The sequence below is a fragment of the Gorilla gorilla genome, chromosome 4 (assembly GCF_029281585.2).
Source record: "Gorilla gorilla gorilla isolate KB3781 chromosome 4, NHGRI_mGorGor1-v2.1_pri, whole genome shotgun sequence".
In the NCBI taxonomy this organism is placed as follows: domain Eukaryota; kingdom Metazoa; phylum Chordata; class Mammalia; order Primates; family Hominidae; genus Gorilla; species Gorilla gorilla.
Window position 1 is genome coordinate 30,289,601 of NC_073228.2, and position 16,144 is coordinate 30,305,744.

General features: G+C 35.6%; 1 protein-coding gene across 3 annotated transcripts in view; it reads left to right on the plus strand.

Moving 5' to 3' along the window:
• Positions 1 to 16,144, plus strand: part of BRIP1 (BRCA1 interacting DNA helicase 1) — a 182,745-nt gene that overhangs the window by 155,212 nt on the left and 11,389 nt on the right. For all 3 annotated transcript variants that reach the window (XM_019026137.4, XM_055386965.2, XM_055386968.2), the window contains one exon: positions 15,303 to 15,385. In XM_019026137.4, coding sequence (XP_018881682.2) covers positions 15,303 to 15,385 — 83 coding nt within the window. The remainder of the gene's footprint in view (positions 1 to 15,302; positions 15,386 to 16,144) is intronic.

Here is a 16,144-nt window from a genome sequence, read left to right on the forward strand (position 1 = left end):
TACAAATTGGCCCAGTTCCTACCAAATTACCCTATAGCAAACTTCCCAGCCTATAAGCTCTACCCATACATTCAGAGCTGCCAATCAGTGTTTTAGTTTTTAGTGCCTTACTCTTAAGTAAGTGCAGAGTCTTCACCAGATTGTCAAAGAAAGTCTTTAACATGAAAAACAGACCAAAACAACAACAACAAAACAAGTCCAACAAAGCAAACAAAAACACAGCAGAAGAACTCTGAGAAAATAGAAACAACACAACAGACTAGAACAAGGATTGGCCAGTGTTTTCTATAAAGGGCCAGACAGTACAGTAGTCTCTCCTTATCCACAGAAGATAGATTCCACAACCTCCACTAAATGCCTGAAACCATGGATAGTACCAAACTCTACGTATACTATGTTTTTTCTATCTGATAACCAAGATGGCTTCTAAGTGACTAATGGGCAAAAAGAGTATACAGCATGGACATGGTGGACAAAGGGATGATTAACATCCTGAGTGGGACAGCATGAGATTTTTATCATGCAACTCAGAAGGGCATGCATTTTTAAATGTATGAATTATTTCTGGAATTTTCCATTTAATATTTTTGGACTACATTTGACCATGAGTAACTTTGACCATAGGCAAGATTGTGGCTGTGGGGGACTATTGTGTATATTTTAGGCTTTGCAGGCTACATACAGTCTCTGTCACATATTTTTTGTTTTTTCCTTAATCCTCTTAAAAATGATCACTTGAGGTCAGCAGTTTGAGACCAGCCTGGCCGACATGGTGAAACCCCATCTCTACTAAAAATACAAAAATTAGCCAGGTATGGTGGTGCACGCCTGTAATCCCAGCTACTCAGGAGGCTGAGGCAGGAGAATCACTTGAACCTGGGAGGGGGAGGTTGCAGTGAGCCGAGATTGTACCACTGCACTTCAGCCTGGGCGACAGAATGAGACTCCTTCTCAAAAAAAAAAAAAAATGTGAAGACCATTCCTACAAATTGGAGGCTGTACAAAAACAAGACATGGGCTATTTTTGTAGGCACTATAGGCTATAGTTTGCCAACCCCCAGATAGGAGAAATCTTCAAAAAATAAATCTTAATATCCATAGAGATGTACCATATTGCCTCCATGAAACAAGAACAAAAGAATAAGAAAAAGTGCTTAGAAATTAACATGATACCAACAATTTTTAAATGCATAATAGGGCTTGGAAGATAAAATGGAAATTTTCCACATCAAAAAGAGAAAGCGGGAAAGAAGAACTAGAAAATTAGAGGATCAGTATGCAATAACCAACTTCTGATACATAGAAGGCTCAGATCATGAGAACAGAAAAAATAAAGGAAAGAAACATCTCAAAGAAATAACTCAAGAAAATTTCTCAGAATTGAGTAACATGATTTCCTGGTTGAAGGGGCTCACTCAGGCACAGGTAAAGGAGGAAAAGCTACAAAGCACTTCACTGTGCCCTTTCCAAGTACCAGAGGATAAAGAAAAAGTCTTAAAATCTTCCAAAGACAAAAAGACAGGTCTCTATCTTACAAAAGATAGAGAATCAGAATCACAACAGACTTCTGAAAAGCAACATTGAAACCAAAAAAGTAGAAGAAATTGTCTTCAAATATTTTAGGGAAATTTTTGATTTGTAACTTAAGTTCTACATGAGCCAAACTATCAATAAACTATAAGACAAAATAAAGCCTTCAACATACAAGGACCTAAAACATTTGCTTCAAATGGACACTTTCTCAAGATGTTACTGGAAGATGTGCTCCATCAAAAAAAAAAAAAAAAAATTTAAAAAGGAATATCAAGGATGCAGGGAACTAGGGTTCCAATCCAGAATAGAGGCAAAGATAATTCCTAAAACAACCAGGAAGGATAACTCTGGAATGATAACAGTGCAGCAAGTAGTCTAAATTGAGTTCAGAGGATAGAAGTTTTGACCATACTTGGAAGAATTTTTACAGCTATGGCATGGTTTGGGGATTAATGACAGAAAACATTAAAAATTAATCCACAAAAAGAAGAGGCAGTTATTAACTCCAGGGAAGGCAAAAAGTCTTGTACAATAAAGGAAATCTAATTATAGTGCACTATGTGACTCAGTTGTTAATATTCCCAGGAAGGGATGGTGAAGTATCAGTGGTATAAGAGAAATAAACATCTTCCACAGGAGAGAATCAGTACGTAAGTTCTAAAGTTCAAAAACCAAGAAGTAGTAGTGGGATCAATGTTCCTTAGAAATATGGAGATAAATAACCAGAAGAGCTACCTAAAATATTGAAAGTAATTGTTTCTGAGGAATGGGAATTGTAAACAGGAGGTGGGTAGGGAAAGGACAGTTATGTTTTTCGTTGAAAACATAAAACTATGTGTTCGTGTTTCTTTGATAAAAGTTAAAATTTACAAAGCTAAAATTAACTTTAAAAAATAGTTTGGGCGTTTCAGTCCTAGATAAGATGAAGTAAGCATATTTAGTAGTCTAAAAAACCTAGACAGAATATGGGGAGTAGCTGTTTGAGAACTCTGAAAAGTCAACACTAGCAGGTAGATTAAGAAAGGAGACCAGAATTCAAAATACCAATGATCTAGCTCAAGTAACTGTATAATATACCAGATAAAGTAGAATTCCAAGCAAACAAAATTAGGGATAAAAGAGAACATTACATAATGATAAAAGGGTGAATTCACCAAGAAGACATAAGAATCATAAATGTGTATGCACCCCAAAACAGGGTTTCAAAATACATGAAGCAAAAACTGACAGATCTGAAGAGAAAAATAGACAAATACACAATTATACTTGGAAACTTCAAAATTCCTCTCAATAACAGAACTAGTAGACAAACTAATAAAGATATAGATGACTTGAGCAACATTATTAGCCAACTCAAGTCCAGTATGTTCTCTGACTGTAATGGAATTAAACTAGTAATCTAGTTTAAACTAGAAATCAATAACAGAAAAATGTCCAAATACTTGGAAATTAAGCAGCATATTTCTAAATAATCCATAGGCAAAACAGCAAGTTTCAAGTAAAATTAGAAAATATTTTGAACTGATCAAAAATGAAAATACAGCATATCAAAATGTAAGGACTGCAGCTAAAGCAGTGCTCAGATGGATATTTATGTCATTAAATGCTTATTTTAGGAAAAAACATCCTCAAATCATTGATCTTAGTTTCTACCTTATGAAGCTAGAAAAAGAAGAGCTAAATAAATGTGAGGCAAACAGGAAAAAAAGGAATAATAAAAACAAGTATAAATTGATGAATTGTAACAAAAATAATGAAATCAGTGAAATGAAAATTAAGCTGTTTGAACTAAGAGTTGAGCTACCATTCAACTCAGCAATCCCCTTACTGGTTATATGCCCAAAGGAAAATAAATCATTCTGCCAAAAAGACACATGCAGCTGTGTGTTCATCACAGCACAATTCACAAAAGCAAAGGCATAGAAGCAACTCAAATACCTATCAACGGTGGACTAGATAAAGAAAATGTGGTACATATACACCATGGAATACTGCACAGCCATTAAAAAAGAATGAAATCATGTCCTTGCAGCAACATGGATGCAACTGGAGGCCATTATCCTAAGCAAACTAACACAGAAACAGAAAACCAAATACCATATGTTCCCACTTATAAGTGGGAGATAAACAATGGGTACACATGGACTTAAAGATGGGAACATAGGCACTAGGGAATGAATGTAAGTGGAGGCAGAGAAGGAGGGAAGCAAGGGTTGAAAAGCTACCTATTGTGTTCTATGCTTGCTTTCTGGGTAACAGGTTCAATTGTACTCCAAACTCAACATCATGCAATATACCTTTGTAACAAACCTGCACATGTACTCCTGGAATCTAAAATAAAATAAAAATTGAAAAAGAGAAAAAAATAGACTCTTTGAAAAGATCAATAAAATTGATAAACCTCTAGCAAAATTAACAAAGAAAAAAAAGAGAAGCCACAATTACTAATATCAGGAATAAAAGAGGTATTAATAGTATAACTACAGACTCCACAGGCATTAAAAGAATAATATGAGAATACTACGAAAAACTCTATACATATACATTTGATAACTTAGATGAAGTAGATTAATTCCACAGAATCCACAAAATACCAAAATTCACCCAAGATGAAATAGATAACATGCATAGCTATCTAGCAAAGAAATAGAATTCATAGTTAAAATCCTTCTAAAAAATTCTCCACCCAGATGTGTTCATTAACAAATATTACCAAACATTTAAAGAAGAAATAACATAAATTTTACAAGATCTCTTCTAAAAAATAGAAGATGTAATCCTTCTCAATTTATTTTACGAGGCCAAGATGAAATAGATAACATGCATAGCTATCTAGCAAAGAAATAGAATTAATAGTTAAAAGCCTTCTAAAAATTCACCCAGCTGTGTTCACTAGCAAATATTACCAAACATTTAAAGAAGAAATAACACAAATTTTACATAATCTCTTCTAAAAAACAGAAGATGCAATCCTTCCCAATTTATTTTATGAGACCAGAATTAACCAGCAACCAAACCAGATGAAGACTACAAAAACAAAAGGAAAAGCGGGGAAAAAAGAAAACTATTAAGAGCCTAAAAATAAAACTGCACACCTACAACCATCTGATCTTTGACAAAATTAGCAAAAATAAACAATGGGGAAAGGACTCCTTGTTCAATAAATGGTGTGGGAGTAACTGGCTTGCTGTATGCAAAAGAATGAAACTGGACCCCCTACCTACCTTTTACCATATACAAAAATCAACTCAAGATGGATTAAAATTAACTCAAGATGGATTAAAGATTTAAGTGTAAGACCTCAAACTATAAAAATCCTAGAAGAAAACCTAGGAAATACTGTTCTAAACATCAGATTTGGGAAAGAATTTGTGACTAAGTCCTCAAAAGCAATTGCAACAAAACAAAAATTGACAAGTGGGACCTAACTGGCTAGCCGTAAGCAGAAGATTGAAACTGGACCCCCTTCCTTACACTATATACAACAACCACCTCAGGGTGAATTAAAGACTTAAATGTAAAACCTTAAACTAAAAACCCTTGAAGAAAACCTAGGAAATATCATTCTGGACATAGGCTCTAGCAAAGATTTCATCATGAAGACACCAAAAGCAATTGCAACAAAAACAAAATCGACGAATGGGACTTAATTAAACTTAAGAGCTTCTGCACAGCAAAAGAAACTATCAGCAGAGTAAAGACAAACCACAGAATGGGAGAAAATGTTTGCAAACTATTCATCTTACAAACGTCTAATATCCAGAATCCATAAGGAACTTAAATTGACAAGCAAAAAACAACCCCATTAAAAAGCGGCCAAAGGACATGAACAGACATTTCTCAAAAGGAGACATGCATGTGGCCAAGAAGCATATGAAAAAATGTTCAACACACTATCATTAGAGAAATGCAAATCAAAACCACAATGTGGCTGGGCATGGTGGCTCACGCCTATAATCTCAGCACTGGGAGGTCAAGGCGGGCAGGTCACTTGAGGTCGAGTTGGAGACCACTCTGCCCAACATGGCAAAACCCCATCTCTACTAAAAATACAAAAATTAGGTGGGTGTTGTGGCACACACCTGTAATTCCAGCTACTTGGGAGGCTAAGGCAGGAGAATCGTTTGAACCTGGGAGGTGGAGTTTGCAGTGAGTTGGGATTGTGCCACTGCACTTCAGCCTGGGCAATAGAGTGAGACTCTGTCTCAAAACAAACAAACAAACAAAAACAAAAAAACACATACATACACAATGAGATAACATCTCACACTAGTCAGAATGGCTATCGTTAAAAAGTCAAAAAAAAAAATAACAGATGCTCGCAAGGTTACAGAGAAAATGGACCATATATGTACTGCTGGTGGGAATGTAAATTAGTTCAGCCACTGTGGAAAGTAGTTTGTTGATTTCTGAAAGAAGTTAAAGCAGAAGTACTGTTCAACCCAACAATTCCATTATTGGGTGTATACCCAAAGGAATGTGAGTCATTCTCCCATAAAGACATATGTATCTGTATGTTTATCACAGCACTGTTCACAGTAGCAAAGACATGGAATCAACCTAAATGCCTATTGATAGTAGACTGGATTAAGAAAATGTGGTACATATACACAATGGAATACTATGTAACCATAAAAAAGAGTAAGATCATGTCCTTTGCAGCAACATGGATGGAGCTGGAGGCCATTATTCTAAATGAACTAACGCAGGAACAGAAAACCAAATACCACATGTTCTCACTTATACACGGGAGCTAAATATTGAGTATATGTGGACAGAGAAGGGAACAACAGACACCAGGGCCTACTTGAGGGTGGAGAGCTTAAAATTAAGCTGTTTGAACTAAGAGTTGAGCTACCATTCAAGGAAAACTACCTGTTGGATACTACGCTGCTTTTTACCTGGGTGACAAAATAATCGGTCCCAATTTGTCACAACAAATCCCCATGACATGCAATCTGCCTCTATAACAAACCTGCACATGTATTCCTGAAACTAAAATAAAAGTTAAAACAACAACAACAACTATAGATCAATATCCCTCTGAAACATAGATGAAGATGTCCTCAACAGAGTGCCAGCAAATTGGGTAAGGTCCTCAAAAATGGCAGAACAAAGACCTCTGAAATTTCTAAAAGCAATGAGAAAATAGGCAAAAATAAGTTAGAAGCAACTTTATCAAAACTCTGGGTATTAACCAAAAGTTACAGCATTCTAGGAAGAATTTACTCCTTAAAAATAGCTGAATTGCAGTAAGAACAGTAAGCTTTGCGGTATTTTAACTTGCTCTGTTCTCACCTCTCTCCAAGTTCACAATAGCCTTAAAAACCAATAGCCTGAAATCGTGAGGAAAGCCAACAACCTGACAGTCATTGGAGGGAGCAAAACAGGTCTGGAGTACATTTCCAGAGAATTATGTGACCTACCTGGGAGTTTCCTGGAAGACCCCACTCACAAGGCTATCTTTATTTGACCTGACTCAGAGCTCACCCAGCCAGCTGTTTAACTTCACAGTTGCCTGAGACAATGAATGACATTTGGGGCAAGTGAGAGGCTAGCCAAAAAATGTAAAGAGAAAAGCTGAGGAATGCGATGTCCATAGAGAGCTTTTAAAGTTCTGACATATTCCTGGGATTTTAGTGGGCCATGCATATGTGTAGGAGAGTGCATGTGACCAGTGATGTGGACATGCTAAGAAAAGACCTGAAAAGGCCCTAAGCTATCACCTTGGTGCTCTGCTGAAGCAGGAAGTGAAAACAAGATCAGAGTTATTACCTACCGTGCTGAGGATTGAAATTATGCCCCAATATATGCAGAGACTCTTGGCAAAGAATGGGAGACATGATGGTTCTAGATATTTAAGGAAATCTCTGTCTAATTATTAGCTGACTACTAAGTTAACCGAGCAGTCTTCAATGACCACAGATGACAGAATACAGACTTTACAAGATTATTTTAGAAAAATTACAAGAACAAAAAACCTTGAAGAGGGAGAATAATCCGATTTCTATATTTGCCACATTACATTATTTAAAATGTACTGTTTTCAACAAAAATCATGACACATAACAAAGAAAGTATAACTAAGAGAAAAAAATAATAGAAACTCTCCCTGAGGAAACCCAGACATTTGTCTTAGTAGACAAAGCTATGCCTTAGGAGAGAAAGCTAGTTCAAATATGTTCAATAACTAAGCAAACTGTGTCAAAAACTATGAGAATGATGTCTCACCTCACTAAATAGGGAATATCAATAAAGAGATAAAATTTGCTTAACAAAAACCTAATTGAAATTCTGGAGTTGGAAAGTATAATAGCTAAAATGAAATATTCATTACAGGGGCCCAACAGCAGATTTAAGAAGGCAGAAGAAAGAATTGATTTACTTAAACATCATTTGAGATTATTTACTCTGAAGAACAGAAAGAAAAAGAATGAAGAACAACTAGCATAATCTCAGAGACCTGTAAAACCTCATCAAGCGTACCAACATATGCATATTTGGAGTCCCAGAAGGAGAGGAGAGAAAAAAGAATAGAAAGAATATTTAAAGAAATTATGGCTGAAAACATTCCGAATTTGATGAAAAACGTTAATTTATACATCCAAGAAGATAAGCGAACTCCAAGTAGGATGAACTCAGGGAGATTCCTATCTAGATGGTTGAAATCAAACAGCCAGAAGACAGAATCTAGAAAGCGGCAAGAGAGAAATAACTCATCATGTACAAAAAACATCCTCCAGACCAGGAAGCAGTTAATTGACATGTTCAAAGTGCTGAAAGGAAATGACTGTCAACCAAGAATACTATATCTAACAAAACTGTCCTTCAGAAATAAGGTAAAAATTAAGACATTCCCAAATAAACAAAAACCAAGAGAATTACTCTGTAGCAAACTTGTCCTACAAGAAATACTAAAAGGAGTCTTTCAGGCTGAAATGAAAGGATATTAGGAAGTAAGTCAGATGCACATGATGAAATAAAGAATACCCACAAAGTTAACGACATACGTAAATATAAAAGTTAATATAAATGTATTTCTTGCTTATAATTCTTTTGATTTTTTAAAAGAGCAACTGCATAAAACAATAATTGTAAATCTGTGGTGATTGTCTCGTGGGTTGCCAAGACCACCTTCAGGTTCAGCAAGTCACTTGGAACAGTTAGATAGCATCAGGATATAACTGTATACATGGTTAGGATTTATTACAGTGAAATGACACCAAGCACAGTCAGCAAAGAGAACAAAACATGTGCATCGGACAAAGTCTAGGGAGCCAGTCTTAAGCTTCCAAGTGTCCTCTCCCAGTGCAGTTACACAGGACACACTTCCCTGAGCAATGAGTTGTGGCAACATGTGTGAAATATTTCTAATCAGAGGAACTCATTAGCACCCAGGGATTTTACTGGGGCTGGTCATATAGGCAGCCTCTGCCTAGCAGTTTCCAGAAGACTAGACTCTCAAAAGGAGAATGAGTATTCAGCATTAATATATTGTTTACTCAAACAGTTCAGGCACAGTGAGACACTCTTATCAGTCAATCACAGGTACCCTCCTGAATCTAAGTTTTCATTCATCAGCCCAGGGCCACCTTTAAACAGACCTTTCTAGGGGTAAACAATCCAACCTACAATGTTAATTCTTCTGCACCAGCATACAGTGTTTAAAGATATAATTTATATGACAATAACAACCCAAAGGTGACAGATGAGGGAACAGAAGGACCATTTTTGTGTACTATTGAAATTAAGTTGGCAATTTTCCTGACTAGTTTATTACTGGTTGATATGTTTATTATACTCTTCAACCACTAATAAAAATAAGAAAATATAGTAATGTAAATGACAAGAGAATTAAAATTATATACCGGAAAGTGTCTATTGGAGAAAATGGAAAGTAATGGAAAGACAGAAGAACAAAATACGTAAGGCATATAGAAAGCAAATAGCAAAGTGAGTATTTTACAAAATAGCTGAGTAAATCCTATCTTATAACATTACATTAAATCCAATTACATTAAATGTAAATGGATTAAATACTCCAATCTAAAGGCAAAGTTTGGCTGAATGGATTGAAAACAATGTGATATATGCTGTCTGCAAGAGAAACACTAGTTTAAAAAACACAAATAGGTTGAAAATAAAATGATGGGAAAAGACATACCATGCAAATAGTAAACAAAAGAGAGCTGGTTTGGTTATACTAATATCAGATAAAATAGACCCTTAAGACAAAAAAAAGTTAATAGAAACAATTAACATTTTATAATGATAAAAGTGCCATTCTGCCTGCAATCCCAGCACTTTGGGAGGCTGAGGTGGGCAGATCGCTTGAGCTTAGGAGTTCAAGACTAGCCTAGGTAACATGATGAAACCCTGTCTCTACTAAAAGTACAAAAAAATTAGCCAGGTGTAGTGGCGTGTACCTATAATCCCAGCTATTCAGGAGACTGAGGTGGGAGAATCACCTGAGCCCAGGAAGTTGAGGCTGCAGTAAGCCATGACCTCACTACTTCACTCCAGCCTGGGCAACTGGAGTAAGACCCTGTCTCAAAAAAACAAAAACAAACAAACAAACAAACAAAAAAACCATTCTCTCAAGAATGTATAACAAGTCTAAATATGCAATTATAAACATATGCAGTTAACAAAAAGGCCCCAAAACACATCTAGCAAAAAGCATCAGAAATCAATAATTTAGTAATACTTGGAGACTTCCATACCCTACTCAATAATGGGTAGAACAACTAGAAGGAAAATCAACAGAAAATAAAAGCCTTGAACAAAACTACAAACCAACAACTACAAACAAACCTAACAGACATCTGTAGCACACTTCACCCAACAACAGGAAAATACGCATTCTGCTCAAGTGAACGTGGCACGTTCTTCAGGATAGGCCATCTGTTCATCCATAAAATATAAGGTTCCATAAATGTTAAGAGGTTGAAATCATTACAAGTATTATTTCTGACTACAATGAAATAAACCAGAAATCAATAATGGGAGGAAAAATGGAAAACTCACAAATACATGGAAATTCAATGATATACTTTTAAACAACCAGTGGGTCAAAGAAGAAATCAGAAGAAAAATTGAAAAATACATTGTGATAAATGAAAATGGAAACAATGTCCCAAAATTTTGGGGACACAGTGAAAGTACTGCTCCCAGGGAAACTTAAAAAAGCTGTAAACATCTAGGCCAGGCGCGGTGGCTCACGTGTGTAATCCTAGCACTTTGGGAGGCCAACACGGGCAGATTACCTGAGGTCAGGAGTTCGAGACCAGCCTGGCCAACATGGTGAAACCCCGTCTCTACTAAAAATACAAAAATTAGCCAAGTGTGGTAGCACACGCCTGTAATCCCAGCTACTTGGGAGGCTGAGGCAGGAGAACTGCTTGAGCCCAGGGGGCGGAGGTTTCAGTGAGCTGAGATCATGCCACTGCACTCCATCCTGGCTGACAGAGTGAGACTCTGTCTAAAAAAAAAAAATACTGTAAACATCTGTATTTTAAAAGAATAAACATCTGGAATCAATAATCTAACCTTCCTCCTTAAGGAATTAGGGAAAAAAAAGAGCAAACTAAACCCAAAGCGAGGCAATTAAAGGAAATACTAGAGATTAAAAAGGAAATAAATGAAATAGAGAATTCAAAGAACAGTAGAGAATAACCAAGGTAACAAAAGTTGATTTTTTGAAAAGATCAACAAGACAGACCTGTACCAAGACTGACCAAAGAAAATACAGAGAAGTTCTAATTCACTAAAATTAGAAATGAAAGAGGGGATGTTACTACCTTACAGAAATACAAAGGATTATAAGAGAATACCTTCAAAAATTGTGTGATGACAAATAACTTAGATTAAATGGACAAATTCATAGATAGACACAAAATACTGAGAATATATCAAGAAGAAATAGAATATCTTTTTTTTTTTTTTTTTTTTGAGACAGAGTCTCACACTGTTGCCTGGGCTGGAGTGCAATGGCATGATCTCGGCTCACTGCAACCTCTGCCTCCCAGGTTCAAGCAATTCTCCTGCCTCAGCCTCCTGAGTAGCTAGGATTACAGGTGCCTGCCACCATGCCCGGCTGCATTTTTAGAAGAGACGGGGTTTCACTGTGTTGGCCAGGCTGATCTTGAACTCCTGACCTCGTGATCCACCTCCCAAACTGCTGAGATTACAGGTGTGAGCCACTGCGACCAGCTGAAATAGAATATCTGAATAGATGTATAACAAGTAAAGACAGAATTTGTCATCAAAACACTTCCCACCCCCTTTTTTTTTTTTTTTTTTGAGACAGAGTCTCTATCTGTTGCCCAGGCTGGAGTACAGTGGCGCAATCTCATCTTACTGCAAGCTCCACCTCCCAGGTTCATGCCATTCTCCTGCCTCAGCCTCCCGAGTAGCTGGGACTACAGGTGCCCGCCACCACACCCAGCTAATTTTTTTGTATATTTAGTAGAGACAGGGTTTCACTGTGTTAGCCAGGATGATATCGATCTCCTGATCTCGTGATCTGCCCACCTTGGCCTCCCAAAGTGCTGGGATTACAGGCGTGAGCCACCGCGCCTGGCCTTTTTTTTTTTTTTTTTTTTGTGAGACAAAGTCTCACTCTGTCACTCAGGCTGGAATGCAGTGGCGTGATCTCAGCTCACTGCAACCTCTACCTCCCAGGTTCAAGTGATTCTTCTGCCTCAGCCTCACGATCAAATGGCTTCACTGGTGAATTCTACCAAAAATTTACAGAAGAATTTGCATTAATCTTTCATTAACTCTAGCAAAAAATGGAAGAGAAATATTTACAAACTCATTCTATGTGGCCCGTATTACCTGATACTAAAACAAGTAAAATACATTACGAGAAAAGAAGATTGTACAGCAATATTTCATATGACTATAGAAATAAAAGCCATTGACAGAATCAGCAACATACTAAAAGGATTATACACCATGACCAAGTAAGATTTATCCCAGCAATCCAAGATTGGTTCAACATGCTTTATAAAATCAATTAATGTAATACACCATATTAGAAGACCAAAACCATACGATCTTCTCAAGATGCAAAAAAAAAAGCATAAAACAGTATTCAACACATTTTCATGATGAAAATACTCAACAAAGTGGGAATATAAGGTTACTTACTTAGCTTTAATGAGGTCATCTATTAAAAGCTCACAGCTAACATCACACTTAATCGTAAAAGACTGAAATGTTTTTCCTAAGTTCAAGATCACGACAGTGATTTTCACTCTTACCACTTCTATTCAATATTGTATTGGAGGTTCTAACCAGGGCAGTGAGACAAGAAGAAGAAAGAAAGGTATACAGATTGGAAAGGAGGAAGCAGAACTATTTTTATTTGCAAATGATATATTACATTCTAAGAAAATTCTAAGAAATCCATTTTTAAAATAACAGAACTGATAGGTTCAGCAAGGTTTCAGGTTACAAGACCAATATTAAAAAATCAATGACATTTTTATTCACTAGCAGCCAAAAATCTAAAAATGAACTTAAAAAATACCATTTAAAATAACATCAGAAAGAAGAAAATACTTAGAAATATACTTAACTAAGGAGATGAAAGATCTGTATACTGAAAACTGCAAGACATTATTGAAAGAAAATTCTAAATAAACGGAAAGAATCCCACGTTCATGGATTAGAAGACTTATCGTTAGGATATCAACACTCCCCTATATTGATATAGAGGTTAAATACAATACTAATCAAAATCCCAGCTGACTTTCTGGCAGGAATTGAGAAGCTGATTCTAAAATTATTATGGAAAAGCAAGGAACCCAGAATAGTCAAAACAATCTTGAAAAAGAAGAACATACTAGGAGAACAAACAGTTTTCTATTTCAAACTTACTACAAAGCTACAATAATCAAGACTATGTTGTACTGGCATAAAGACAGATGTATAGATCAATGGGTAGAATTGAGGGTCCATAAACAAATTCATACATCTACAGTGAACTGGTTTTTGACAAGAGTGCCAAGACAACTCAAAGAAAGCATAGTCTTTTCAACAGATGGTGTTGGGACAACTGGATATCTGTGCAAATAATGAAATTAGACTCCTACCTCACACCGTATACAAAAGTTAACTCAAAGTGGATCAAAGACAGAAAAAGGCAAAAACAGAGGTATAAATTTTCTTGACCTTGTATTAGGCAATAGTTTCTTAGATCTGCTATCAGAAGCACAAGCAACCAAAGAAAAAGCAGATAAATTGGACTTTGTTACAGTTCAAATTTTTATTCTTCAAAGGACAGTATCAAGAAATGGAAAAGACAACTCACATATGGAGAAAATATTTGTAAATCATGTGTAGCAGGATCTAGTATCCAGCATATATAAAGAACTCTTACAACTTAATAATAAAAAGACAAAATGGGCCGTTAAAAATGGACCAATAATTTGAACAGACTTCTCCAAAAAAGGATACACAAATGGCCAGTAAGCACATAAAAAATGATGTTCAACATCATTGGTTGTTAGGGAAATGCAAATCAAAGCCATAATGAAATATTATTTCACACTTTCTAGGGTAGATATATTTTTAGAAGGTTATACAATAACAAATGATGGTGAGGATGTGGAGATTTTGGAACCCTTGTACGTAGGTGGTGGGAATGTAAAATGTGCAGCTGCTTTGGAAAACAGTATGGCAGTGTTTGAAAAAGTTAAACATAGAATTACTATATGACTCCCCAATTCCACTTCTAGGTGTATGCCCAAGAGAATAAAAAACATGTATTCATATAAAAACTTGTACCCAAATGTTTATAGCAGCATTATTCATAGTAGCCAAAAACTGGAAACATTAACTTATAAATGAAGTACTGAGAAATGATACAATATGAGTGAATCTTGAAAACATCATGTTCAGTGAAATATGCCAGATACAAAATGCTACATATTGTCTGATTCCCGTTAAATGAAATGTCCAGAATTGGCAACTCTCTAAGGACAGAAAGATTAGTGGTTGCCAGAGGTAATGGGGAATAATTGGGATAATTTGGAGTAACAATTAGTGGGCACAGGGTGGTGGTGAAAATGTTCTGGGATAGATAAGTGGTATAGGTTATACAGCCTTGTAAATATACCAAAAACCATTGCATTGTACACTTTAAAATTGTTTAATAATTATTAAAAAGTATGTTTTTATTTTTAATGTGTTTTTTTAAACTAGCAAATTGAATCCAACAATCTATAAAAAGAATAATACACCATGACTAGGAATGCAAGGATGATTCAGTGTTTGAAAATGAACCAGTGTAATCTACGATATTAACAGTCAAAAGAAGAAAAACTACATGTTATGTCAATTGAATTTTAGAATATTTTTGACAAAATTAAATGTTTATTCATGATTTAAAACTCTCATCAAACTAGTAAAAAGGACCTTTACATAAAACCTACAATTATTTATAATACTTAAGGTAAAAAAAAGAAAACGGTCTATGTGGCTAAGAAAGATCTTAGAATATATTTTCTATAATTTCCTTGAGTGCAAAATAAAATACAACATTTTGGATGCAAGTTATCCGTATTTGGAAAAAGTAGGGAATTTTTAATACATCTAGTTTGTTACATTGTGTTGGGTAGCTTCTATAACTTTTCTGATAATAACAAATTGTTTAAAGGAATCTATAAAATTGATTTTTTCCAATTTTCTGTCTGTCCCACTGGAAAACTGGATTTATTTCTGATGTTATAATTATTTGACTTTTTCCCTATTTTTTCTAGATGTATTAGACACAGAAATGATTGGGGAGCTCTTATTCTAGTGGATGATCGCTTTAGGAATAACCCAAGTCGCTATATATCTGGTAAGATCTCAGCTGGGCTTAGAGTAAAAACTAGTAACAATCTTCTTATTTTTATTGTGGTGAAAAACACATAACATGAGCTCTACTATCTTATTAAGTGCACAGTACAATATTGTTAACTATAAGCACAGTATTTCACAGCAGATATCTAGAACTTTTAAATCTTACATAACTGAAACTTAACACCAACTGAACAGCAATGCCCCATTTCCCTCTCCCCCCCGTCCACCGACAACCACCGCTATACTTTCTGCTTCTATTAGTTTGACTGTTTTGGATACCTCATATAAATTGAATTATGCAGTATTTGTCCTTCTGTAACTGGCTTATTTCAGTTAGCATAATGTCCTCAAGGTTCATCTATGTTGCAGGATTTCCTTCTTTTCAATGACTGCTTAATATTTTATTTTATGTATACATTATACCATATTTTCTTTATCCATTCATCTGTCAGTAGACATTTAGGTTGTTTCCCCCTCATGGATATTGGGAACAATGCTGCAATGGACATGGGAATGCAGATATCTCTTCGAGATGCTGATTTCAATTTTTTTGAACAAATACCAAGCGTAGGATTTGGCGAATCATCATAGTTCTAAGTTTAATTTTTTGATTTGATACTGTTCTTCATAGCAACTGCACCATTTAACATTCCCACCAATAGCACACAAGGGTTCCAGTTTCTCCATATCCTCCCTAATGCTTATTTCCTTTTTTCTTCTTTTTCTTTTTAAAATTTCATAATGGCTCTCCTACCAG